The sequence below is a fragment of the Bombyx mandarina genome, chromosome A1 (genome assembly GCF_030267445.1).
Source record: "Bombyx mandarina strain Sakado chromosome A1, ASM3026744v2".
NCBI lineage: Eukaryota > Metazoa > Arthropoda > Insecta > Lepidoptera > Bombycidae > Bombyx > Bombyx mandarina.
This window is the reverse complement of record NC_143234.1, coordinates 7,822,027-7,848,934: the sequence shown is the minus strand read 5'-3', so window position 1 is coordinate 7,848,934 and position 26,908 is coordinate 7,822,027. Positions and strand designations below refer to the sequence as shown.

The window sequence follows — 26,908 nt, the reverse complement described above, 5'->3', positions numbered from 1 at the left end:
CAATGGGGCTGGAGTGATGGGAAAAGTGATGCAATTACTATCTATAAATTGTTTTTGCAAAGAAAGAGGTACTCACAAGAAGGTATTAATATCAGCTTTATCTTTGACGGTTGGCGGAGCGTCAACTTCCACCAGCTTAAGTTGGAACTTAATACGAGCGTTCGGCCAAGTCGGGCCCCTCATCGTAAACAGGTTCACCTATAAAATAGTTTAATTCATCAATTCACACATAATTTTGGGTGCACCAAATTTATCGACATAGTACAGCGGATTAGTAAGCTAAAGTGGCAATGAGCAGGCCTGGTCACCTTAGTTGGACAATCGAAAACCGTTGCGGTAAACCCGTTCTTGAGTGGAGATTGCGAATTGGCAGAACGAAGTTTTTTTGTTTGTTCCTTAGATTGGTGGTCGAGCTCACAGCCCACCTGGTGTTAAGTGGTTACTGGAGCCCATAGACATCTACAACGTAAATGCAGCCACCAGCCTTGGGATATGAGTTCTAACGTCTCAGTATAGTTCCAACGGCTGCCCCACCCTTCAAACCGAAACGCATTACTGCTTCACGGCTAAAATAGGCAGCGTGGTGGTACCTACCCGTGCGTCTCACAGCACGTCGTACCACCAGTAATTACGCAAATTATAATTTTGCGGGTACCCGCAACCGAAACCTTTGTACCCGCCTGCGGGATTCGAAAACCGGTGCATCGCTAGATAAGAATGCACCGGACGTCTTATCCTTTAGGCTACGACGACTCTCAAGATGCCCTCAGACTCGCTGGAGTGACGATCTATGCAGCGTGGCTGGCAGGAGCTGGATGAGAGAAGCCCAGGATCGTGCTCAATCGCAAGCAATTGGATCGTTCAAATGACGATTGTAAAGATGCAGGCCACTTGGTCCAGACTCTGGCATTCTGGAGTAATTTTCACGACGGTATCTGCACACCTTTTTTCTTCAATCCGTGTCAACCCAATGCTGAGTGTAGATGTCCCCAAATGCGATTCTTTTCGGTCACATTGGCATTTAAAGAAAAACAATCTTCCTTATTTCTTAGACTATTAAATTTCAAGGCTTTTTGATCGGAACGCGAGAAGTGAAGTTGTGTGTTTTGTTTTATTTTTTCTATTTAGTGTTTCTTCAGGCTTACATGTGTAATAACAATGGTTTATTAACTGTTTAATATCAGTGACAGTGCACAAATGTGGGAAAATCAAACAAAGCCGCTGGACGTAACTTCTCGAGATCCTCTAAAAAGTCCACTGAAACGGTCTCAGTAGATGACTACCATTTTACTGAGATTATAATATTTCATTCCATATCATCTCATCTCATTTAATTTAATTTAATTTAATTTAATTTCACTCCATATTATCATTTTCCATAAAAATAAGAATATAAATTAAAATAAGACATGACTTAAAGGACTTAGTTACCAGGTCATAAAATCCCTTAATTACAATTACCAATAATAATGAAATGTCAAAAAGAGGTTTAACAAACCGGAGAAGCGGGTATGTATAGTTTCGAAACAAATGTGATGAAGTTGTATGATATTGTGGTGGGCTTGTGTGCGCACTCCCAGTCTCCAAGTCTGCAGACTTCGCCAGCCTTCGAGCAGCGGCTGAAAAGAATAATCGTGGATTACTTCAGAAACATAATAATAATCCAACAAAAAGTCGGTGGTGGCCCAAATGCAAAAAGCAGTCTTGCTCGACAACTTGGCGAACTATAGGGGCATCCCTGTATTTCGCCGGTTTCTCTCCCAATAGTCCCTAACACTCCGGCCGATTGTTGCCCACCTCGCCGGAGTGTGTCCTACGTCTTCCCAGGCGAGGCAGTGTTTAATACATAATATTAATAATTTATTTATTAACCTTGAAAACATTTACACATAACAGTTTGCTAAAAACTCTCCACAGTAGGCACTGCCTGTCTCGTGAAGTTTTTTTTACAGGAGTATCTTAAAACTAGTAATAACGGTGCTGAGTATACCAGAAAATGCCATTTAACGATGAACTAAAAGATCAAATAAAACATTAGCTGAGAACTTCAATGTTCATTGACGGTTTTCGGTCATTAAAGACTTAAGCTCCTCTAAAATATCCGAAATGTACCTAAAGGATTGAAAGAGTAAGAGCATGAAAGACTGTTTCTTTTAAAGACACGGCACACGTTGATGGCATTTTATTTGACAAAAATGCCTTTAAAGATACATGTATTTTTATTTTAGACATTTAGGTACGTACAGTGTTGGATTTACACTAGAGGCAGTCGGGGCAAGTGCCCAGGGCGGCAAAATATAGAAAGTGAAAATTTTTTTTTTTGTCTTATCAAGATTGCTCAATATATTTAATAAATTCTATTAATTAATAATTTTCTGTTTAATTGATAATTCAAGAAATTCAATTAATCCATTATTTGTGAATTATAATTTTGGCACTTTTGGATTTAGGTAAATCAACTTATTTTAATTTCGAAAAATAAAATATATAAACTATAAGTTTAAGTAAAGTTCCAGTATTGGGGCGGACTTTTTTTCGGGGCCGAGGAGCGGCGTTAAGCTTAAATCCGGCTCTGGGTACGTATATAGTTAGTTTTCCAATTATAGAGCATAATGCGACTCAGTGACGCACAATGCCGGATTATGCTGAAGCTTAATTGGAACGAGAATTAGTTTTCAAATGCATCAGCAGAGTGCGCTAAGTTAGCACAGTATTAATTAACATTGATTATTTCTAAGAAACTACGACGAAACGAAAGCCTTCGATAATATAAACAAAATTTCGATCAATGCCAACTTAAAGAAAAAAACACTTGTCAATTTTTTGTCACTGAGTCGGTATCGATTGCGAGTATCACGCGAGAGCAGTACTTTTGAGAGTGCTCGATAGTGCGAAGCGTTGCTGTAGTTGGAACATTCAACGTTGAGCATTATGCCGCATAATGCGCTCTTGTGCTGTCATTGGAAAACTACCATAGTTACAAATAGAATTTCTTTAGCAATTACATAAAGCCAGTTCACGAGATCAGCGTGTCACGTCCATGGCGATGTTTAATTAAACTACACATGCAAACATTACGCAATTGTTATTGAAGTTAATTAACAATATTATACCAAAATATACAATTGAAGATCCAAAAAATAATGTTGACATTTAACATTAACAATTTTAGCGGTTTTAGTAAATGAAGATGATTAATTGTTTCATTTTGCCACATTTGTGCACTTTCACAGATACTAAACAGTTAATAAACCACCGTTATTACACATTTATACTTGAAGAAACACTAAATAGAAAAAATAAAACAAATCACAAAACTTCACTCCTCGCGTTCCCGCCAAAAAGTCCGTGGGCTATCTGTTTGTTTTTTCTACCACAGACTATAACAATGTGTGTAGTGAACGCTACCAATGGCTGTATGTACAGTAAGATATAGGTAGATTTTGATACTAAAATTATCTTACTGTTTATTTTCTAGCCTGTAGCCCGGCGGGCAGGTAATTTGGGGACAACGGTAACTTCCTCTGGTGTTGAAACAAAGGTAGCTGGTGCTCCCGAATATGCCACTTTTCGCGCAAGTCGCTTGGCCAGTTTCGCATTCGTCGATATCTAAATTGAAATACAAAATTTTTATAATACTAACCTAAAATATGTGAATTGAAGTTAGTAGGTACTAAAACTAATGATTTTTTATACAACAGATATGTTATCTTCATAGTAACTGACTCTTCAAATCTGATCGCGCCATATATATCTACATACCTACCGATATAGTGCACACTCATGTTGACAAGTAGCATGAATGAAAAGTACAAAAGATGGGATAAGCGCGTGAGTAAAAAAATAGTAAAATAAGACGTAAATTAAAATAGTAAAGTAAATTAACCTTAATGTATGTTATTTGAGGAGAATGGACATTTGATTGAATATTGAAAATAAATAAATCATGTATTTACTATATACATGTCGGGGCGCGTCAGGGATGGCTAAGCGGTAGTTTCCGTCATCACTCGTATTTGGTTGAACTCAGTTTATAAAAAGTCAATAAAACTTTTTGAATAATAATTAATGAAACTCAACACACACAGCTTTCACAATGACAGGTAAACCGACAGTTTTGTTCCACATACTGACAGACCGACTGACTGACTGCCAGAGACTCACTGTCTGACACGGAATGCCACGACTCTGTCCACGTACCGCCATTTTATACTGTGGCGTTACGGAGTCTACCCTACATTTTGTGATATTTATCAAAACAACATTTCATCATTTAAAATAATAGTCAAAACAACGTCTTAATATTACTAAAAGTCGTTAACCACGACATATATATCTTTAGAAATATTTTTGTAGGTTTTTTTTTTGTATTGCTTAGATGGGTGGACGAGCTCACAGCCCACCTGGTGTTAAGTGGTTACTGGAGCCCTTAGATATCTACAACGTAAATGCGCCACCCACCTTGAGATATAACTTCTAAGATCTCAGTAGAGTTACAAGGAAAGTTATAAGAAATCCGTCGTTATTGACTTACCAATACAGCTCCTTTTGTCTTCCGAAAGCCTATATCCCCTAGGGCAGGAGCATCTGTATCTCCCCGGCTCGTTATGGCAGCGACCGATGCACAGCATTTTTGATTTCAATTCCGAACACTCATCTATGTCCGAACAGGTTCTGTTAAAAATCAATTTTATTAAAATCAAAGAATTTTAACAAACTTAGATGATATTAGACGTAATCACCCGCTTCGCTGGGCAATTAAAATTAATATTATTATTTATTGTCATTATTATTAGGGAGTCCTCACTTCTCATATAAATATTAGCCTATCCATGAAGCACATGTACTTTGTACGTGGATACCAAGTTTCAAGTCAATCGGATGCATGGTTCAGTAGTTATAACGGAACATCCGTAAAAACCACTAGATTTATATATTATTATAGATAAAATAATGACTCTCCGCATAAGTTGTATTCCACAGTAATTCACATCTCGAAATAGACTTTTTGGTTATGTGATTTGTTTTATTTTGTCTAAACGTGTAATAACGGTGGTTTATTAGCTGTTTAATATCTGTGAAAGTGCACAAATGTTGGAAAATGAAACAAAACCGCTGGACGTAACTTCTCGAGATCCTCCAAAAAGTCCAATGAAAAAATCACAGTAAATGACCACCATTTTACTGTCATTTAATTTCATCCCAGTTGATTAATGTTCCAAATTAATCATCTTCATTTCATTCCACTTTATAAAAATAAGACATGACTAAAAGGTCTTAGTTATCAGGTTGTAAAATCCCTTAAAAAAACATCTCGAAATTAAAAGTTTTGAAATTTTACAATTTAGCAAAACTAAACACAACATAACAAAATAAAGGTTTTCTTTTTTCAATGATAAAAATTATGGTTCGCGCGAGAGAATTAAAGCAAAAAATACGACGACTTTAATCTATTGAAGAGAAGATAGTTGGTGCTTATCTAACACGTGCGAACATCGTATCTTGAAGATGAAAAATCAAGTTAAGCAAACTGTCAGACTTCAATATCAGTCAGACTGACTCGGTGGCACATTAGTTAGCGGCCCCGACTATTGCGTCAAGGGTAGTCGGCTCGATTCCCACATCGTCAAACATTTAGGTAATGAACAAGTTTGTTTGCTCTTTGTCTGGGCGTTTATTATATATGTATATACTTAAACGTATATACGTATGTACGTCAATTTCTGCCAATGTATGTACTCATCTTAATTTGGGACCCGATGAAAACTAAGCAAATAAAAATATATAATGTGCACAACTGATTTAAAGGTACTTAGAGCAATAAGCACTTTCATTTGATAGGCACTTTAAGCCACAGAGGCTCTCAACAGAAGTCGCATTAAATAAAACCTTCAGACACCATCCCTCTAAAGTAATTATAGAATTTAGAACAAAGTTCGGTTAACATACTTGTTGTCAATATTTAAACGGTATCCTTTGTAGCAAGAACACCGGTATCCTCCCCACACGTTGTTGCAGCGGTGCTGACAAAGGGACCTCGAATTGGATTCAGTGCATTCGTCTTCATCCACGCATACCTAAAAGAATTAAGTTTATACATACAAACGATATGTCTGATAATGATGACCGATGATTTTTGGAGGTCACGAGAAAGAAATTATTGCAAAAACCAGTAAAAATCAGGCTACAGGGAACAGAGTTTGGAGTCACTGTGGCCGTGGTCAAGACGTCCGGTGCATTCTTTTCTAGCGATGCAACGGTGTTCGAATCCCGCAGGCGGGTACCCAGTTTTCTAACGAAATACGTACTTGACAAATGTTCACGATTGACTTCCACGGTGAAGGAATAACAACGTGTAATAAAAATCAAAGCCGCAAAATCATAATTTGCGTAATTACGGGTGGTAGGACCTTTTGTGAGTCCGCACGGTTAGGTGCTATTATTACCTTATTGCAGCATATCCTAAGAAAGCCTATCTGCAGTAGGCGAGAAGCACGGTCTGATGAAAATGATGAATCCTTACGTGGTGGAGGTACCTACCCGCCCTATTTTTATTACACGATGTCATTCCTTCACCGTGGAAGTCAATCGTGAACATATTTTGTTAAGTACGTATTTCAATAAGAATATTGGTACTTGCCGGCACTTTTAAAACACCGTTGCATCGTTACATACGAATGCACCGGACGTCTTATCCTTTAGGCCATGACGACTTCAAATATTCAATTTTTTTTCTTGGGCGTTATTCGTATCAAATTTTTTAATTCATTCATTGTTATAAACTCATGTTTACCTTATTATTGACAGGAGCGGGTCTGAAGCCGTTATGACATTTACACTGGTATGATCCTATGGTGTTAATGCAATCCGCGTTTCGCGAACAGATCAGCTGAAATCAATCATTTGATTATAAGTTTATGTATCTCGCTGTTTAGAAGGATTAGATTAATTTAAAAACGAGACAAATTCTCGCAATTTGAGTACTGTAAGGTCATTTAGTTTCGTCTTGCTTACCGCCTTCCCTTTTATTATTATATAAGTTTATATACCTTGCCAATTAAAAAGCTCTCAAATAGATTATTTAAAAAATAAGACAAATTCATTTAGTTTATCTTGCTTACCATCTTCCCGGCAAGGTCACACTCGTCCACGTCCTCACATTCATGGTCACCAGCTAATCGGTGACCATTAGGACAGCTACACGTGTATCCTCCGGGCAAGTTCGTACAAATTTGCAACGGCCCACATCTAGCTTCTCCGGTTACACATTCGTTGATATCTGTAAATGTATTCACGCGGTAGAGGACATTTTTTTAATTACGTCACTATTAATTTCAAGAAATGAAACAAATTCAAGAAGAAAGCCAAGACTAACTGAACCAAAATTGCTTAGATGAGTGGACGAGCTCACGGCCCACCATTTATTAAGTGGTTAAGTGGAGCCCATAGACCCTTACGACGTAAATGCAGTCACCTGCCTCGAGACATAAGTTCTAAGTGCTCACCCTTCAAACCGAAACGCATTACTGCTTCACGGTAGAAATAGGCAGATAACATCCTCTGTATTAGGGAAATAAACTCCAATCTAAAAATTCGATCATGTACCTAGTGAATTCGATTTAATGTACACAAAAAATAAAACACAGCGGACGGTTAGCGTGGTATGGACATGTGATGCGTAGAGAGAACTAAGGTTTGTGATGAGTCAAGTATATAAAATGATTTAGCACATATGTATCATGAAATTATAGTTTGATATATAGTTTGATATATTGTATAGTTAGTCATGATGAATGAGTATATCAGAGGAAGTGTGAAAGTAGCCCCGGTAAGCAACAAATCAAAGAGTGGACGGTTAGCGTGGTATGAACATGTGATGCGTAGAGAGAAGATGCATGTGACTAGGAGATGTATGGAAATGGTAGTGCAAGGTAGAGGGGGGGAAGAGGTCGACCGAAGAAGACATGGATGGAGTGTATGAGTGACAATATGAGAGAGAGAGAGAGAGAGAGAGAGAGAGAGAGAGAGAGAGAGAGAGAGAACTGAGTGTTGAGAAGACGGCTGATAGAAGAGAATGGAAGAAAAAAATTAGCTGTGCCAACCTCTCCTAGTGGAATAAGGTGGAGAAAAATAAGAAGAAGAAGAAATAACACATACAGCGCTGGAAATACACACGAAACAATCACATATTGTAATTACATAAAAAAATATATTAAAACAGCAACAACAGCATTACCTTCGCAAACATTGTCTATACCGAGGCGGTATCCCCACGGGCATTTGAAAACTCTACCGCGGTCATCGACGTGTGTGACTTTTGGACTGACCGGACTTTCTGGAGGCTTGCTTGTATAGCTGACTACTGGTCTCGAATCATGTCCTGGAAAAGATATGCAAAATGATTATTTCTAATGGTTCCAATGGTGTCATCATCATAATCGGTTGCTCTTGGCAGAACAGTCGTGGTCATGTGGAATTCTTGCTTATTAAAGCCTGGACAGATGTTTTCCATAGTTTGCGAACCGAGGCTTTCGATATCGAGGATTCTTCGATATTTTGGACACGTATCACGACGGCCAGCAGAGTGTATCGAGAAACTTGCTGTTCAGGGTAGGGTCAATGGTAAGAGATCTCGTGGACGAATCCCCATGCGTTGGACTGATCAGGTGAAAGACCTTACTGAAACCCCACTTAACAAGTGTGTGCGCCGGGCCTCGGTTCGCAAACTAATGGTGTAGGGACCACAAATGTCCCCATAGCAACTAATAATATGAATGCGTTAGCGATAATTACATTGCAGTGATGCTAAGTCACTCTCGGGATTGTCGGGCTGTCGATAGCACTTTTTTAGGTTGTAATCCCAATATCCGTTAGTCACTTAACTGAACACGTGTCTTATTAATCTTTGCCCGATATAGAGACTCAATACTAGTGGCCCCGACGTGTCAACAGGCAGAATTCTTGAGTGATAAGTTATTCTAACTAAGCGTTGCGGCCATCCTGCTAAAGAAGTAACTTAACAGCCGCGATCATAAACAAAGGCTCAACATTGTCGTCATAAGTAAGGTTATATTTAAAGTAAATGTAGATGCTTGTAAATGTCTATAGGCTCTGGTAACCAAGGTGGGCGGTGAGCCCGTCCACCCATGTAAGAAGAAAAAACGTCCTGATTATTATTCCTGAAACTCTTGCAGTTCTGAAGTCCTGAAGTTCCATGACAACTAGCAACTCTTATAATTCAATTATATAATTCTTCCTATGTTATCCAGGATTTAATCCTTTTATAGGGTACATATACATGTGCACGACCTAATTGAAACTCCTGCGATTCACAACAAGGCATCGCAAAGGCGTACAGTTATTGGGCGATAATGGAGAATATCTTATTCATGCTGCCGTAATTATTATTTCTTGGTAATGACAGATTCCTAGATCGCGTCAACAAAGAAACGTAATGTGTTCATTGCCTTTAAGTCTTCATCTACCTAGCGAAAGTGACTCTTTATGTAATCATATCTTTATAGTCGATACCACATCCCTAGAATTATCGAGAATATTCAACACATCTCTAGTATTGTGTTTCCGCTATCCGACACTAGATGGCGTTGTCCTTCTCGAGCGTTCTAGGTACTACTAGATCCTTCGATATTCGTTCGATTATTCGGCGATAAATGGCGTTACTCTTACCGGCGTAACAATATAGTACTAAGTATAGACTTACGAGGCTCATTCCCATAGCCGGGTGGGAATAGACCATGCCTCCTGATCGGCACGCATCGATGCCGAACATCATCGAGACTCCAGTTCGGTGGGCATTCACATTTGTATCCTCCTTGAGTGTTGACACAGATCTCCACAGCAGCACAGTCCGCTTGACCGTTTGTGCATTCGTTAATATCTGTTGGAGTAGGGGCGGTTTTTATTGGATTGAATTGGAGGTAAATAAGGCTTAATAATAGATTTTGAAATAGTTATTAATAAATTTGGTAATGATTTTGATTTAGATTTTGTATTAAGACCAGACGTTTACTGTTGAAAACAGGGCTGTCTCCTATGTGTGACTTTTCTTTGTTTATTGCCCAGAGACTAATTGACAAATTTTATTGAACACATTCACTAATATTGGGTGAATTAAAATGAAATTCACTGGTGGTAGGACCTCTTGTGAGTCCGCACGGGTAGGTACCACCACCCTGCCTATTTCTGCCGTGAAGCAGTAATGCGTTTTGGTTTGAAAGGTGGTGCAGCCGTTGTAACTAAACTGAGACCTCAGAACTTATATCTCAATATGGGTGGCGCATTCGCGTTGTAGATGTCTGTGGGCTCCGGTAGCCACTTAACACCAGGTTAGCAGCCCGCTAGCTCGTCCAACAATCTAAGCAATAAAAATAAAACTTCAGCTTGCCGACTCTTTGACTTATGTCATTGATTTCAATTCTCTGTCGAATAACCTCATTCCTAAATTTATCCTTCAAAGAAGCAACATACCAAGCTTGTCTTTTTAAAGCTTTTTGAACAAGTTTGAGCTTTGCTCCTAGTTTAACATATGAAAAAAATACTAATAAGAAAAAGAATACCATAAATTCTCATTTTCGATTCTCATCGATGCCTACGTTAAGATAATAAAGATAAAGATAGCCTATTTATTTATGTGGTTAAAGAGGGATAACAATATTACCTTCACAGGTGCCTGTTTTTTGATCCAGATAAAATCCAACATCGCAAGGGTTCCTAGGTCGGAATGGCCGCGTTGTGATCGGCCGATAATCAGGATAGCTCCAGAAAAAGTCTGAAAATAAAATACTAACAATTAAAATAATATTTTTTTCAAAAAAAATTAATATTACTATCGAGAACGAATTGTTCTTTTTTTCTCTCGAATAAATCGCAATGGCTTACACCGCTGATGTATAGAAAATGTTTTAAATATACTCAGTTTTATATTTTGGTGGGAATATGAAGAATCGCTCAATCCACACGATATAGATTATTTATTATGATGATTATTTTTTTCCAGATAGAATTGAGGGTATTATGGGGGCTATTTTAGTATATTTACATAGATTAAATTTAAAACTTAGTTGAATTTAAACTGTATTTAAAACGTAATGACAACTTAATTTTTTTTAGGTTATGTTAGGAAGTAAAAGGTAAAAATCTTAAAAGGTAAAAAAAAAATTTACTCTTTTCGCTGGTCGTAGGAGCTGTTGTAGTGGTACTCGTTGTTGTGGATGTACTTGTCGAGGTAGACGACGTTGTTATAATCGTACAAAAGCCTGTCTCATTATATTTTGTGTATCCCGGAGCGCAGTTGCAAATATATCCGCCGACGGTGTTCTTACAGACCTCGGTGTTATTATAGCACGTGTGGCGATTCGTGAAACATTCATCGACATCTGTCGAAAGAGAACTGTAATTATTTTATGAATATACAAGATTTTTCAAAACTCACCTCTATTAAAGATCATTAGAATTCCATCGAACTGTTCAAACGTAAATCTTATTTAAGGAGTATCTTGTTTGCGACTGGGTATATACCATTGTTTTCAAATTAAATGATATAGATTTATACATACACATAATACGGAGATAACGTCACAGATATGTGACGGATTTCTTGCTATCAACACTAAGTTGCTTAAAATCAGTTTCGTTCACATGAGAAAATAAAATCTAAAAGTATTTAAATATCCTAATTCAAATCCACTCTTTTTATTTATTTATTACTTAAAAGGGTGGACGAGGTCACGGCCCACCTGATGTTGAGTGGTTACCGAAGCCCATAGACACCTATGACGCAAATGCCGTCACCCATCTCGAGACATGTGTTGTTGGATCTCAGTTTTTACAGTACAACGGATGTCCCGCCCTTTAAACCGAAACGCATTACTGCTTCACGGCAGAAACAGGCATGGTAGTGGTACCTACCCGTGCAGACTCACAAGACGTCCTACTACCAGTAAAAAAAAATATCTGTTACTTGTGTTTTATCATTTTAGTATTTCTGTTACGATTTGTATGTGCTCACCAAAACATGCTCCGTATTCATCTGCTTCGTATCCATGGGGACAACTAATGGGCTTAATGCTGACTTTCGTCCATTCATTTTCCGGTATACTGTTCTCGTCGATAACCACAGATCCATCGCTTGTTCTCTTGCCTTCAACAGCAGCCGTGTCTTTGCTAACATCAACAAATATTGTATGCGGATAAATAGGCTTTCCGGATTCGGTACTGTACGGATACTTCTCGGAAGTTTTCTCGTAGGTTGTATCTTTATCGATTTCGTAAGGAACAAAGTTCGTTGAGATATCTTGGTCCGGTTTAGGTTCTGCATAAGTAATTGTCGGCTCTGGATATCTCGGCTCATAAGGTATTAGATTTGACTTCGGTTCACTGTATGTAATGTATTCGTGGGTTGTTGTTGTTGAAGAAATATCAGTTTTCGGTTCGCTGTAGAAAATACCCGGTTCAGTTGGCTCTGGTTCCGTAGGCTTCGGAGACTGAAGTTCGGGATATTCGGTTTTTGGAGGTTCCGGTTTCGGCGTTTCGGTATTAGGTTCAAATTTCGAAGGCTCTGATTGAGATGGTTCAGGTTGCGATGTAGCTGGGATCGGTGTTACTGTAGTTACTGGTATAGTAAGTGGGCGTGATTCTGTTGTTGTCGATTTTGGTTCGGAATAAAATATATCCGGTTGGATTGGCTCGTTATAATTCGGTGGTGGAATTATACTATTTATATCTTCATCGGGTGAAGGGTGCGTAGGAATATTTATAGTTGGTATTTCGCTGGACGGTGAGGGTGATGCTGAACTCGGTTGAATAGATTGCGTAGAAGATACTGAGAGCTCAGTAGTTGAAGTGCTGGTAGTTGTAGTAGAAGGTGTGCTACTATCCAGATTATTCACTGCTACTGTTTGTTTTTCCTCAGGACTACAAAAAAGTGTTACACATTAGATATTGAATCTTCTTCTTTGTCTCCACCTTACCCCACTAGGTGGGGTCGGCACAGCAAATTTTTCTATACCATTCTCTTCTATCAGCCGTCATCTCAAAACTCACTCCTCTCTCTCTCATATCATTATTCACACACTTCATCCATCCCTTCTTCGATCGACCTCTTCCCCCTCTACCTTTTACTACCATTTCCATACATCTCCTACTCACATACATCTCCTCTCTACGCATCACATGTCCATACCACGCTACCCATGCGCTCTTTAATTTAGCAATCACCGGGGCTACTTTCACACTTCCTCTGATATGCTCATTCCTTATCTTTTCCATTCTTTTCACTCTACACATCCATCTCAACATTCGCATCTCAGCCGCGTGCACTCCTCTGTCATGCTTTACTTTCGTCGCCTTGAATGTCTTTCTTAATTACGATTCAGCATCTTTGCATTGAAAACTAAATCTCTATCTAACACATAGGTTAGGTAAATCAAAACAGTTGAGTTTAAATTTTTTTTTTTGTTTTTCATTCCGATTCCTTTCTTTTGTTTTGTACTATTCTTTATGTCCGTGAAACATCAACAATTAAACAAAAGAGAAAAGCAATACAAAATGGAATGTAACTGATAGTAGTGAAATTACGATCATTGGATAACAATTTGACTAATTTAATGCGTTAACACTTACTCTTCTATATCGTAATAGACGTATTCATATTCGGGTAGAGCTGTTGTGGAAGTTGTTGAAGTCCTCCGCCTTACGCAGCGGAAAGACCCTGGGATGTTGATGCACTGGTACTCTGGGCCGGCGCGAGCGCAATTGTGAGTTCCTAGTGCGCACTCGTCGATATCTGAAGAAAAATTAAGGCAAATATTAGAAGTGCCTTGTGATAACTGGATCAGTTGGATGCTCCTCTTCCTAGTACCATGTTCCTAGTCAGTCGGGTCGTGAACTTGAGGGAGCATTTTAGTTCAAACTATATTTTTCCATTCTTCCACTTTGTGCACTGTATAGTAACATTGATGCTGGAGTCTAATGCTGGGCTACGTCTCCTTGACCCCTTTCTTTCCACTTTGCCCGTAATAAGTAGTTTTTCGAGATCGTCACTCTTCTTTTTTGCAACGTTCGCAATTGGTTGCTAACGTATCCTTTACTTTATAATCAATTTATAATTAAACCGTGATGAGAAAAAGCTAAATAACTTATCTAATCGAAAATTTTGCTGAAAGACCTAGATCTTGGCCAAAACCTAAATCATCTGAACCGGTCCAGATTTTGATCTCATAAATAAAAGGTTTTTTACTGGTTGTAGGACCTCTTGTGAGTCCGCGCGGGTAGGTACCTGACTATTTCTGCCGTGAAGCAGTAATGTGTTTCGGTTTGAAGGGCGGGGTAGCCGTTGTAACTATACTGAGACCTTAGAATTGATTTTTCAAGGTGGGTGGCGCAATTATGTCGTAGATGTCTATGGGCTCCAGTAACCACTTAACACCAGGTGGGCTGTGAGCTCTTCCACCTATCTAAGCAATAAAAAAAAAGCTTTAAAATTTTGTCTATTCAACTAAAGCTTATTTTTTAGCTGTTGCTCGAGAGATGTTAACAGAGAATAGATAACTGAATTTAACCAAATGGACCATGCACCATCTATTAAGCCGAATCTTTTGAATTTAAAGGTTTAACTCTGAACAAGATTTTGATTACACCAGCTAGTAAATTGATTAAAGGTACGTCCTTTCCCATAAAATGCGCCTGGTAAACACTGTACCTTACAGTAAATAAGAAAGATCGTAATTCCTTTAGATTTATTGCGTGAAGGCGGCCTTATTCTGTGTCTTACCTTCACATGTGCCGGTTGAATGATGCAAAATGTATCCGGTGCCACAAGACGTAATCCTGATGCAGAGGAAGGAACCAACTGTGTTATCGCAACGCTGCGAACCGATAATGCAGTTGTGTTGGCCGGTAGCGCATTCGTTCATATCTGAAATTTGTTATTTTAGCTTTCAACAATATACTGATTTATTTGCCTATGCTTATAATGAAATTGGGTATTTTAACATACGATCGATGATCAATAAACAGGCAATCCGAGAAGAAGACAAAGCTTACGCTGAAAGACAACACCTCAAATCGTCCACATTTGTCTTACCACAAAAGATGTAGCAGTACTAATGCAGTAACCAACTTTCTCTGAGTACTATGAAATCGTGCTTCAAGATAGACAGTGGCATTGACGTTGTGAGATAATTCGGGTGTAGATCTGCACGAACTGTCCAAGAGTTAGGTAGTGGTGAAATCCTCTAGGTAGTGGGAATATGGATTACAATTACAACAAACACAGCGCTACACCTTCACCGTGGAAGTCAATCGTGATCATCCGTTAAGTAGATATATTCATTAGAAAAACTGGTGCTTGTCTGCGGGATTCAAACACCAATGCACCGCAAGCTACGAATGCACCAGACGCTTTATCCTTTAGGCCACGACAACTTCAACGTAATGCAAATAAAAATAGTAGATGAAACCGTAAAAGTAGTTTTTACTGGTGGTAGGACCTCTTGTGAGTCCGCACGGGTAGGTACCACCGCCCCGTCTATTACTGCCGTGAAGCAGTAATGCGTTTCGGTTCGAAGGGTGGGGTAGCCGTTGTAAATATACTGAGATCTTAGAACTTATATCTCGAGGTGGGTGGCGCATTTACGTTGTAGATGTCTATGGGCTCCAGTAACAACTTAACACCAGGTGGGCTGTGAGGTCGTCCACCCATCTAAGCAATAAAAAAAAAAAAATTGTTTCAATTAAGCTAGTAATAAATCTGGTAATGTATAAATGAGCTTACCAACACAAGCACTAGTGGTTACGTCCAATTCGTATCCAACTTTGCAGTGACATTCGTAACTGCCATTTGTGTTGAGACAGTTCTGATGCTGGTCGCAAAGATGGGTTCCTTCAAGGCACTCGTTTATGTCTGAAAATTTGGTTCTCAATATTTAAAAGTTTCATCAGATATTATATGGAAAAACAGTTATAAGTACTTGCAAGTTAGCTTACCTTCGCAAACTTTTGAATTATTGCGCATTCCATCTGGACACTGCTGATTGGATTTGAATCTTGAAAAAAAAAAGTAAATTTAATATGTATCGACCAATATGAAAAGTAGATTCCAGTCATGATTTAAGATGACTATCATTTTTAAATTTTATAAATCAATAACACTCACTTGTGGCTGCTATCTCATACCACCAGTCATAGGCAGAGTAGATAACTTTGCTCAAATGTTTGTTTAACCTTTAGAGCGCGAATCGTCGATAGATCGACTCTCCATTGATGCGATTTTTTTTTATTTTTTTTATTGCTTAGGTGGATGGACGAGCTCACAGCCCACATGGTGTTAAGTGGTTATAGACATCTACAACGTTAATGCGCCTCCCACCTTGAGATATAAGTTCTAAGGTCTCGGGTATAGTTACAACGGCTGCCCCACCCTTCAAACCGAAACGCATTACTGCTTCACGGCAGAAATAGACAGGGTGGTGGTACCTACCCGCGCGGACTCACAAGTGGTCCTACCACCAGTATATAATGTACATACATCTGATGGTGAGTGGTTACCGTCGCCCATGGACTTCAGCAATGCCAGGGGCAGAGTCATGCCGCTGCCTACTGTAAAGTACTCTACACAAGCCTCGTTTGAAGAAGGATATTATGTCATAGCACTCGAGAAACGCGTATTAATTGCGTACCTGCTGACTTTCGATTTGCAGTCATATCGGCCGAGTTGATTGATGCAGTCCTGATCTGACCTGCAGATTTCTGTATCGTCTTCGCATTCGTTAATATCTATACAGATAAAAAAACCATCAAAATTGTTATCGAAAAAAAAAAAAGGTAAATTTCCTTAATTTCGTTATTCTCTTGTATTTCATGTTTATTTGTGAAAATTGACTTATTTAATTGAGGAGCTACACGTAAAGAATATAGGTATAGCTATAGGCATAATATAGAATATAGGTAAAGAATATCTTTATGTATGTATTTCTTGTGTGCGTGTCTTTGTCACTGAACTCCTCCTAAACGGCTGGACCGATTTTAATGAAATATTCTGTGTACCTTTAGGTGGATTCGAGAATGGTTTAGATTTACAAATCAGCCCGGCAGATGGCGCTGCAGTCGGTATCTTTCTTTCGGTGTTATTTATCTTTCCTAGAAATAATTTTTAAGGCAACACAACGTTTGCCGGGCCAGCTAGTAGGAATATTTATAAATATAGGTGATCATATTGATCCTGGTTCCGGTTTTCTAGCTTAGAGGTTGCCTCCAAGTGACCATGGAAAAACGTCTTCCGTGAGATTCTTTGCTTTCTAAGCCTTCACGAAAATTAGACCAAAATTGGTGATAAACGAACCTTCACATCTACCATTAACTTCGTTGATCTTAAAACCTGGAGGGCAGTGCTTTGATACCATATCTTGACAGTGGAAGGAGCCGTGCGTGTTTATGCAGAATTGTGAAAGAGGATTGCAGTCGTCTTCATGAGAGACGCATTCGTCCATATCTGAAAAATAACCAAATATGTATTTATCTTCTGCTTACTTTTATTTATTTATTTATTTGTGTCTATGGGTTTTAAAATTGAACTTCTAATAAATTCTCTCAGTTTGATTGAATCGTATTTATCTTTAGCTGCAAATTCCAGCTAATGGAATACGAGCTATCCTAAACTTTAATTTAGAACACCTGACTGTTTAGGAATAGGCACAGGCGACTTGGTATGTACGGGTTGTGAAAAATTTACCTGCTTAAGAATAGGCACAGGCGACTTGGTATGTACGGGTTGTGAAAAATTGACAAGTGTTCCTGTATGTTAGTCTGCTCTTAACAGTAATAGTATCGACAGCGGCATATGAAATAATATCGCCTAAAATAACAACTTTGTATTATGAATATTTATTACGAACTAGCTTTCACATGCCGTTTGACTCGCGTTATTGTAGAAATAAAAGCCCTTTTTTTCTCGATGAAAGTACCTTATGCTCTTTTCTGTATCCACGATAACATGTTTGTAAAGTTACATAATGATCGACTAATAGATACTACGTAAAATCTAATCGTAACATTAACACCCTCTATCGCCTTCTTTTTGTCTCCCCTACCTATTCACTGGTACCCAAAGAGGCTATTCCAGCTACGCTATGGCTGGCAGGTGTATCACGGGGCATATATCACGGGGCTCAATCTGAGGGCAGAGGGGTTGAGCCCCGAGAATTCTCACTCCAGTTTGCTTACACTGGCCCTAGCAGGGGCAGTGCTTCGCAGAATCTACTGCTGGAATCCCGACTCACTGAGAAGATTCGATCAGAAAGAATCTCAGTTGGTTATGTCTATGAGTTAATTCGCTTGGCGAACTCTTCGTCGTAATCGACAAATTCGACGAGGACGGTAACCGGATTGCGCTTATAATGTTAGTAAGATTATAGGCTATCACAGTATTATTATAAGTAATTTTGAATCTACAAACATAATTGTAAAAATGAATATTTTAAAAAAAATCTAATATTTAAAAAAAAAGGTATGCTCGCTGAGTTTCTTGCCAGTTCTTCTCAGGAGGACGGAGGCTAGTTTTTGTGAATTGGCCGAAGTTCTTTTTGACGTTCAACAAGTGTGTACTTTCGTTTATGTTGAATAAAAATGTTTTGTTTTGATTTGATTTCACAGAGCTATTTCTCGACACAGTTAATGAATATTGAATCAAACAATTATATCAAGGGGTAAAAGGCTTTTTGGTTGAAGCGACATTTCGTTTAATACGCGACATTTATCTTTGTAATTAAGTAAAGGTGCGTCTCTCTGAAATTGGTATCTACTTCAATCGTATGTGTTTCAAAGGTATCTTTGATATGTAAATTGCTTATTCTTATTTATGTGTAAAGAAGCAAAATTTAATTATTTTTTTTATTTTTAATAATTAATATCATATTATAATACTTTGTGTATTAATGGTATCTATATTTACGGAGATATGTATGTGTGTATGTATGTATATATATGTATGTGTAATGTGTACATATATATATATATGTATTTCACTGGAATGGTACACCGCGCGTAGTTCATTTCCAAATGATTCTTTTCCACCTGATGGTTGTCTGGAAGAGATCGCTCTTAGCGATAAGATCGCCAATTGTAATTTTTTGTGCTTAATGTATCGCAATGTTTATTTGTTTTTTGATGTACAATAAAGAATACTCTCTCTCTCTCTCTCTCTCTAAAGGTCCGTAATATTTCGTATTAGCATCAACAGTTCAATGTTTTTAATTGAACATCAATTAAGTTTACTCTATTCGAACAGCTGAACAATTTATTTTATTATGATACTAGTTGACCCGGCGAACTTTGTTCCGCCACACGGTTTGTTTCAAACACATCAACTGGTCAACTTCAAAATTCTACTATAAATACCATAGAATATATTACGTTTAGCTGTCAGTTGCGTTTTGTTATTACATATCATTTGCGTTTTGTTATACCACGTTTTATGACACGTCCCAATGGGAACGTGATAAAAAGTATCCTATGTCCTTCTCCTGGTTCTAAGCTACTTCCTCACCAATTTTCAGCCAAATCAGTTCAGCCGTTCTTGAGTTATAAATAGTGTAACTAATGCGACTTTCTTTTATATATAACTAGTCAGGTCATAAGTATTGTCACACAGTAAAAACTTTTCTTTTAGAATGCTGGCAACAAAAAAGTTTATTGAATTCGAATTTCGAATTGTTCATGAAAATAAAAACGTATACTTTTAGAATTTTACTCTTTTTTAAATATGGAGTGGACGCTTAAAGAAGACCGTATTGCAGTTATTGCGTTGCATCGTTGCGGTGACGCGCCAATTCAAATTTTTAACATACTGAAAAATTTGAATATAACCAAAAGATTCGTTTATCGTACCATCAAACGATACAATGAAGACTCTAGTGTAGATGACAGGTCAAGAAGTGGTCGCCCTCGGTCTGTTAGGACTCCAGCAGTGATAAAAGCTGTGAAGGCGCGAATTCAAAGAAATCCCAAACGTAAGCAGAAACTGTTGGCCCTTCAGATGGGGTTAAGCAGAACCACGGTGAAAAGGGTGTTAAATGAAGACTTAGGGCTTCGGGCATATCGAAGAAAAACAGGACATCGTTTGAATGCTCGTCTAATGGACCTGAGACTGAAGAGATGCCGCGCTTTGTTGAAGCGGTACGCGGGAAAAAAATATCGGGAAATTCTTTTTTCGGATGAAAAAATTTTTACCGTAGAAGAGAACTACAACAAACAAAATGATAAGGTGTACGCACACAGTAGTGAAGAAGCGAGCAACCGTATTCCGCGTGTCCAAAGAGGTCATTTTCCATACTCGCTCATGGTATGGTTGGGAGTTTCTTATTGGGGCTTAACAGAGGTACATTTTTGTGAGAAAGGTGTAAAAACGAATGCAGTTGTGTATCAAAATACAGTCCTGACGAACCTTGTGGAACATGTTTCTCATACCATGTTCAATAACAGGCACTGGGTATTCCAACAAGATTCGGCGCCAGCTCATAGAGCGAAGAGCACACAAGACTGGTTGGCGGCGCGTGAAATCGACTTCATCCGGCACGAAGACTGGCCCTCCTCCAGTCCAGATTTGAATCCGTTAGATTACAAGATATGGCAACACTTAGAGGAAAAGGCGTGCTCAAAGCCTCATCCCAATTTGGAGTCACTCAAGACATCCTTGATTAAGGCAGCCGCCGATATTGACATGGACCTCGTTCGTGCTGCGATAGACGACTGGCCGTGCAGATTGAAGGCCTGTATTCAAAATCACGGAGGTCATTTTGAATAAACTTTAGTGTCATAAGAATCTATGTTTTGTTAAGTTCATTTTGGTATATGAATGGTTACATAATGAATAAACTTCATTATTTTCAATTATTCAATTCAATTGTTCATTATTCAATTGTTTCAATTATTTTACATTAAACATGTGACAGAATTTATGACCTGACTATGTATATAGATTTTATCCAAATTTTAAACTTTAAGTGGCTCTCCTGTAAAGTTTCAAAAATGGCGCTTAAACCACTATCGATATGTACTAATTTGGTTTTACCTTCACATTCTCCGTGATGACCGAACTTGAATCCTTGAGGGCACTTGTCTTCTTCCGGTGTCATCGGAGTGCTGCTCAAGTTGACTGGATCTCCACTGACTCCACCGCATTTGTAGCCTCCGATTGTATTCTCACACACGTGTACGGGACAAGGGGGCTTCGGCAGCTTACATTCGTTAATATCTAAAAATATTTGATCGATAAATGGGCTGTGTTGGGTCACAAACCAATTATTACCATTACCATACCATATTTGGAAGCTAATAAATAATATACTTAGCATATTATACATAGCATATAGGTAGCTTAGCATAATATACTTTTGACATATATAGATAATGAAATATGTATTGTGCAACAAGTGACTCTTTACATTACTAACTATTACTAACATACAGAATAGTCGAATATAGAAAAATACTTTTGAGTTATTGGCACATTGAGAAAATTTTGTGGGAACCGAAGGTAAATCATAGGAAATCTGAATAATTTATAATCAATTAGCTGATAGAGTCCTGAAATACGAGAACTTAAATATATGATGGGGTAATCCCCTCTCTATAACGTGCCTATCCTTTATTCATTTATAGTAACTGTTAGAATATGGATCCTATATAAGGCATATAACTTCCAACAATAAGTGGGAAATTTACTTACCGTCACAGAGATCTTTATATATATTCCTAAAAAATCCCGGAGGGCATTCCTGCATGGGTCCTTCACGATTGAAGTTCATTTGTACGGGCACACATTTGTAAGAGCCTCGTGTATTGAAGCATTTGGTTCCAGGGAGGCAGATCGACAAATCTAGTTGGCATTCATCTATATCTGTAACGGAAATGTAGAGTATATAATTGTAAGTCGGGCCATAACCACACCCTGTATAATCCTCAATCACGATACAGTGTGTGGTTTTTTAAGTAAAGTTTATTTAACTAGCCATGCTGTTTTTTTACGATTGAAGGATTACTGGGTGGTCTGGAGGCCTTTTCACATTCACTACGATAGGTGGGGGAGCATGGGCTCAGCCAGGACGCGTGGAATTTGCTAACAGCTACCCGAGTGCCTCCAAAGGAGACCTAACAACTCAAGAGTAGCTGCTTGCCGAATGAATCTACTACCGGATCGGAATCGCGACCCGCTGAGGAGATCCGGCGAGAATCTCAGCGTTTAGGATAGGATGCACGTCGAACTCTTTGCCTAGTTCGACGAGTACGGTTACTGAGGTCCCTACGCCTAGTGTTAGAGCTAAAGGCGTCTAATCACCATGCTGTTTATATCTGCTAAAGTTTAAAAAGAATCTGTAAAGATTAAAAAGGTTGTTATTTCCTCTATCCGTCAGCAATAATACACCAATGGCATACCTTTACAGGACTTCCCATCCGGCATGAGTTCATAGCCACGTCGACAGGAGCATTTCACTGTGATGCCATTGTCGTTGCATTTGTGCTGACAAGGATTCCGTGGTCGGCAGCGGTTTTTTATAACCTGAATTTTTACAATTTTATTTTGAACAACAAGTAGGTACAAGACGTTAAGTTTTCTGTTAATTTTTTTTTTATAAGCCTTTTATTTCCCTTCTAGAAACCTAAATATTACATGCAAATATTCTCAACCATATATGACTCCCACATTCAGATCCAATTCCATTGCCGTTCACTTTTCCTCGACAGGAACCCCTATTTGGGTATAGGCCTCCTCTAGCTTAATCCAATTTCCGTGTTCCCAGCCTGCCTCATCCACTCCTTCCCAGCGGTGACTATGATATCATGTTTTCTGTTCAGTTTTCTGTTAATTTAACTGAAATATTCTGACGTACCCAGCACGATACAATACCAAATTAAGTTCATGATAACCACAATGTGAATGTCAGTGCTTATTTGGAGACATAAGGTCGCTTTTCCATTGTATTCTACAACCTTCCTTTCCTCCTTCTCCAAAAATCCTTACCTCCTTGCAATTCCTCCCGTCAGCCATAAGCATGAATCCAGGATTACATTCGCACTTGTAAGACCCTGGTACCGGAATGCAGTGGTGGGCACAGAGTTCGGTTGGAGCGTAGTCTTCACAAAGCGATGCTATTTCTAAAACAAAGCGTATGCTAGAGTGTTTTATTGACTTTTTGGTTGCCAATAAACATAACTACAGTATCTATATATTAATACGTGAAGCATAAACTTTGTACCCCTTTTTATTTAAGAAGATTGCGCCGACGGAGGAGTATGAAATATCTCACACTTATAGAGAATATAGAGAAGGAGTGAAAACTGCTAAATTTTTTTTAAATTATGTACATAAAATACATTCAATCAATAAGAAAAAAACATTACACACACTACCATGTATTTGACACACACACGCATGCATACTATTTGTGTATTGTCAAACTTTTCTTACTGCTTATAGTCTGTGGTCAAATTGAGAATAGATTAAATACTGTTTGTCTTTATTAACATTTGTCTAAAGTGTAGTCTTGGCGAAATCTGTGACTATTGAAGTATAATAGTTTATTTTTTCACACGAGCTCACAACCCACCTGGTGTTAAGTGGTTACTGGAGCCCATAGACATCTACAACGTATATGCGCCACCCACCTTGAGATATAAGTTTTAAGATATCAAGTATAGTTACAACGGCTGCCCCACCCTTCAAACCGTAACATATTACTGTTTCACGGCAGAAATAAGCAGAGTGATGGTACCTACCCGTGCGGACTCTCAAGAGGTCCTGCCACCAGTAATACCACCAGTTTTTTTATTTACGTACGTACAAGACATTACTAGCTTATGATAACTTACTTCCAATCGAATCCGGACTAACGTTAGTATGTACCATACTCCTGTTGCTCTCCTGCGCTCCATTCTATAACGATAATTCTCCAATCAGTTATTTTTACAAATGACGTCATTTGGGGACAAAACAAACGATACACAGAAATGGTTCGTATCTAACTTGACGCGAATGTAATCTATTTACATCTAAGCGATAAAAAACAATGTTAGAATAATATTATAATCAAATAAAAACGTCCGTCTGGTGTAGTGGTAAGTGACATGGTCACTACACCAGGGGGTCGCGGGTTCGAATCCCGCCAAGGGAAGATATTTGTGCGATAAATATAAATGTATTTTCCAGGGTTATGGATGTATATTAAATATATGTATGTGTATAATAAAAATCTTACATTTATTTCCGATATCTGGTACCTGTAACACAAGTTCTTTACGAACTTATCACGGGACCAGTTAACGTGGCGTGATTGTTATTAAAATATTTATATTTATTTTTATTTATAAAAAAAAGGAAAAAAGGCATATACATTTCGGAAAAAAAATTGATGGTTTTAATGCAAGCTATGTACTAAATGCGAGTTTTTTAACGTTCTCGATAGCGTGAAAGTTATCTCATATTTGTATGGAATGGAATCGTTCGCGTACGTTTGCCGCTAGGGGCGCTGTTCCAACTGCATACAAAATTGGATTAACTTTTACGCTATCGAGAACGTTAAAAAACTCGCACTAAGCACTCAGTACCTTGTAAATATTTTCTAAACTGTTTTGATTGTTCGATGGTATCTAATTATGATATTTAATTCATTTATTTTTTTTGAGTATACTTTGTGGTGCCTGCTCGATTTTAACATGAAAATAAATATATTCCTATATTATTTTATTGAATATTATTTTAAAAATAATATATTTTCGGGTACTATTTTCTATTTTCCTATTCACAAATCTTAGATTTTAAATTTTCGTATATCAAAATTGACGATTGATCAAAGTCAAGTTTGCGATTAGAATTAATTCATCAAGCAGGTTTAGAAGTCTGAATTTCATAATTAGCTTAAATGCTATGAGACTCACCTTGCAGCATTGCGCGTAAGCATCATCAGCCAACAACTCCTCGGCGCTGTTACCGCGTGTCAGGACATCGCAGATCGAGAAACCTTTAACAAGTCCTATGTTCTTTCCCCTGACGCACTCCCCACAGCAAACCTGTAGGATTTGTAGGCTTTAAAAAGAACAGTCTGGACTGTTTTTTCATGAACATATGTGATGTGAATTGAGTGATATTGAAGACTAAAACTTCGGTGTCGCTCATTTTTGGATTTTTTCAATAGCCTTAAGATCTGCAGTGTGCTTAGTGCGAGTTTTTTAAAGTTCTCAATAGCGTAAAAGTTAAATCAAATTTGTATGGAGTTGGGACGTTTGCCTATGTTTGCCGCTAGGGGCGCTGTTTCAACTGCTGTTGCAACTGCTGTTGCAACTGCTGGTGAAGGAATAACATCGTGTAATAAAAATCAACCCCGCAAAATTATAATTTGCGTAATCACTGGTGGTAGGACCTCTTGGGAGTCCGCACGGGCAGGTACCACCACCCCGCCCCTTTCCGCCGTGAAGCAGTAATGCGTTTCGGTTCGAAGGGTGGGGTAGCCGTTGTAACTATACTGAGACCTTAGAACTTATATCTCGAGGTGGGTGGCGCGTTTACGTTGTAGATGTCTATGGGCTCCAGTAACCACTTAACACCAGGTGGGCTGTGAGCTCGTCCACCCATCTAAACAATAAAAAAAAAAATATCAGTTAACTTTTACGCTATCGAGAACGTTAAAAAACTCGCACTAAGCACACTGACCTCTTTCATCTGACGTAATCAAGTGATTTGGAGATGAAAGTCCAAATAGTTAAGCGGTCACCGAAGCTCATATGGACCACAATCATGAAGTCTCTATTCGCTATTGAATCGCGGGGGTCAACCGCGATGACTTATTAACTTTTATTAACGTTTACAATACTTTAGAAGTCGTCGTGGCGTAAAGGATAAGACGTTTGGTGCATTCGTATCTAGCGATGCACCGGTGTCCGAATCCCGCAGGCGGGTACCATTTTTTCTAATGAAATACGTACTCAACAAATGTTCACGGTTGATTTCCATGGTGAAGTAATAACATCGTGTAATAAAAATGAAACCGTTAAAATTATAATTTGCGTAATTACTGATGGTAGGATATCTTGTGGGGTAGCCGTTGTAACTATACTGAGACCTTAGAACTTATATCTCAAGGTGGGTGACACATTTACGTTGTAGTTGTCTATGGGCTCCAGTCACCACTTAACACCAGCTGGGCTGTGAGCTCCTCCAGCCATCTAAGCAATAAAATATATATATAATGTACTAAATCTGTGAGATTATAATGCTTCTAATGTTTGTAATTGTAAGCATTATCATCATTAAATATTTATGAACGTTGTGTTAGAAATTTGAATATTTCTAATCTAAATACCATTATCTTGTTTGTTGATTTTTAAAAGGTTCACAAACCGCCAATTCATTAATTAAATAATATTGTGAACTTGGAAAGGATGAAACAGCCGTCTAAAATATAACTGAGACTTCGGCACTAAATCTCAAAGTTGATGGCTCACAGAGAAATAAAAGTCCATCTGGCTACCGGAGTTAGAATAATAGTCTTACCCAACCAAACGGGCTTTTAAGGCGGAAATCAAAAGTGTAAGGTAAATACGGAAATCAAACCAAAACTGCTCTCAAAAACGGCTAAAAGCGAATCTGCCTTGAATATACCAATCAATAGGTGTTGTTTAACAAATAATCCGCAACCGTGGAAAGACTTGAACCACATCTGTAACGCGGTATGTAGGTAATTAGGCATCTGTTATCACTAGACATGTGCTGTTATCATGTATCTAAGACGTGTTTACATTGCTGTGTACATACAAATCTGTTGCTATACGGTATACCGTCTATTCTTACGTTGGAACACCTAATTATACTGGATATTTTTTTAAGAAAACCTCTCTGGTA

The 26,908-nt window shown here is 38.3% G+C and overlaps 1 protein-coding gene across 1 annotated transcript in view; it reads right to left on the bottom strand.

Moving 5' to 3' along the window:
* The window catches only part of LOC114253543 (uncharacterized), a 41,541-nt gene that overhangs the window by 1,980 nt on the left and 12,653 nt on the right, over positions 1–26,908 (bottom strand). Inside the window, exons 4-27 of the mRNA XM_089739834.1 lie at positions 24,949–25,080; positions 23,884–23,947; positions 23,036–23,169; positions 22,450–22,573; positions 21,743–21,913; positions 21,086–21,268; positions 17,360–17,509; positions 16,698–16,794; positions 16,006–16,064; positions 15,794–15,922; positions 14,792–14,935; positions 13,642–13,804; positions 12,029–12,933; positions 11,184–11,396; positions 10,679–10,789; positions 9,722–9,898; positions 8,237–8,380; positions 7,122–7,279; positions 6,794–6,889; positions 5,950–6,077; positions 4,535–4,674; positions 3,465–3,609; positions 1,499–1,619; positions 77–198 (exon numbers count right to left, since the gene is read on the bottom strand). Coding sequence (XP_089595960.1) covers positions 77–198; positions 1,499–1,619; positions 3,465–3,609; positions 4,535–4,674; positions 5,950–6,077; positions 6,794–6,889; positions 7,122–7,279; positions 8,237–8,380; positions 9,722–9,898; positions 10,679–10,789; positions 11,184–11,396; positions 12,029–12,933; positions 13,642–13,804; positions 14,792–14,935; positions 15,794–15,922; positions 16,006–16,064; positions 16,698–16,794; positions 17,360–17,509; positions 21,086–21,268; positions 21,743–21,913; positions 22,450–22,573; positions 23,036–23,169; positions 23,884–23,947; positions 24,949–25,080 — 4,010 coding nt within the window. The remainder of the gene's footprint in view (positions 1–76; positions 199–1,498; positions 1,620–3,464; positions 3,610–4,534; positions 4,675–5,949; positions 6,078–6,793; positions 6,890–7,121; positions 7,280–8,236; positions 8,381–9,721; positions 9,899–10,678; positions 10,790–11,183; positions 11,397–12,028; positions 12,934–13,641; positions 13,805–14,791; positions 14,936–15,793; positions 15,923–16,005; positions 16,065–16,697; positions 16,795–17,359; positions 17,510–21,085; positions 21,269–21,742; positions 21,914–22,449; positions 22,574–23,035; positions 23,170–23,883; positions 23,948–24,948; positions 25,081–26,908) is intronic.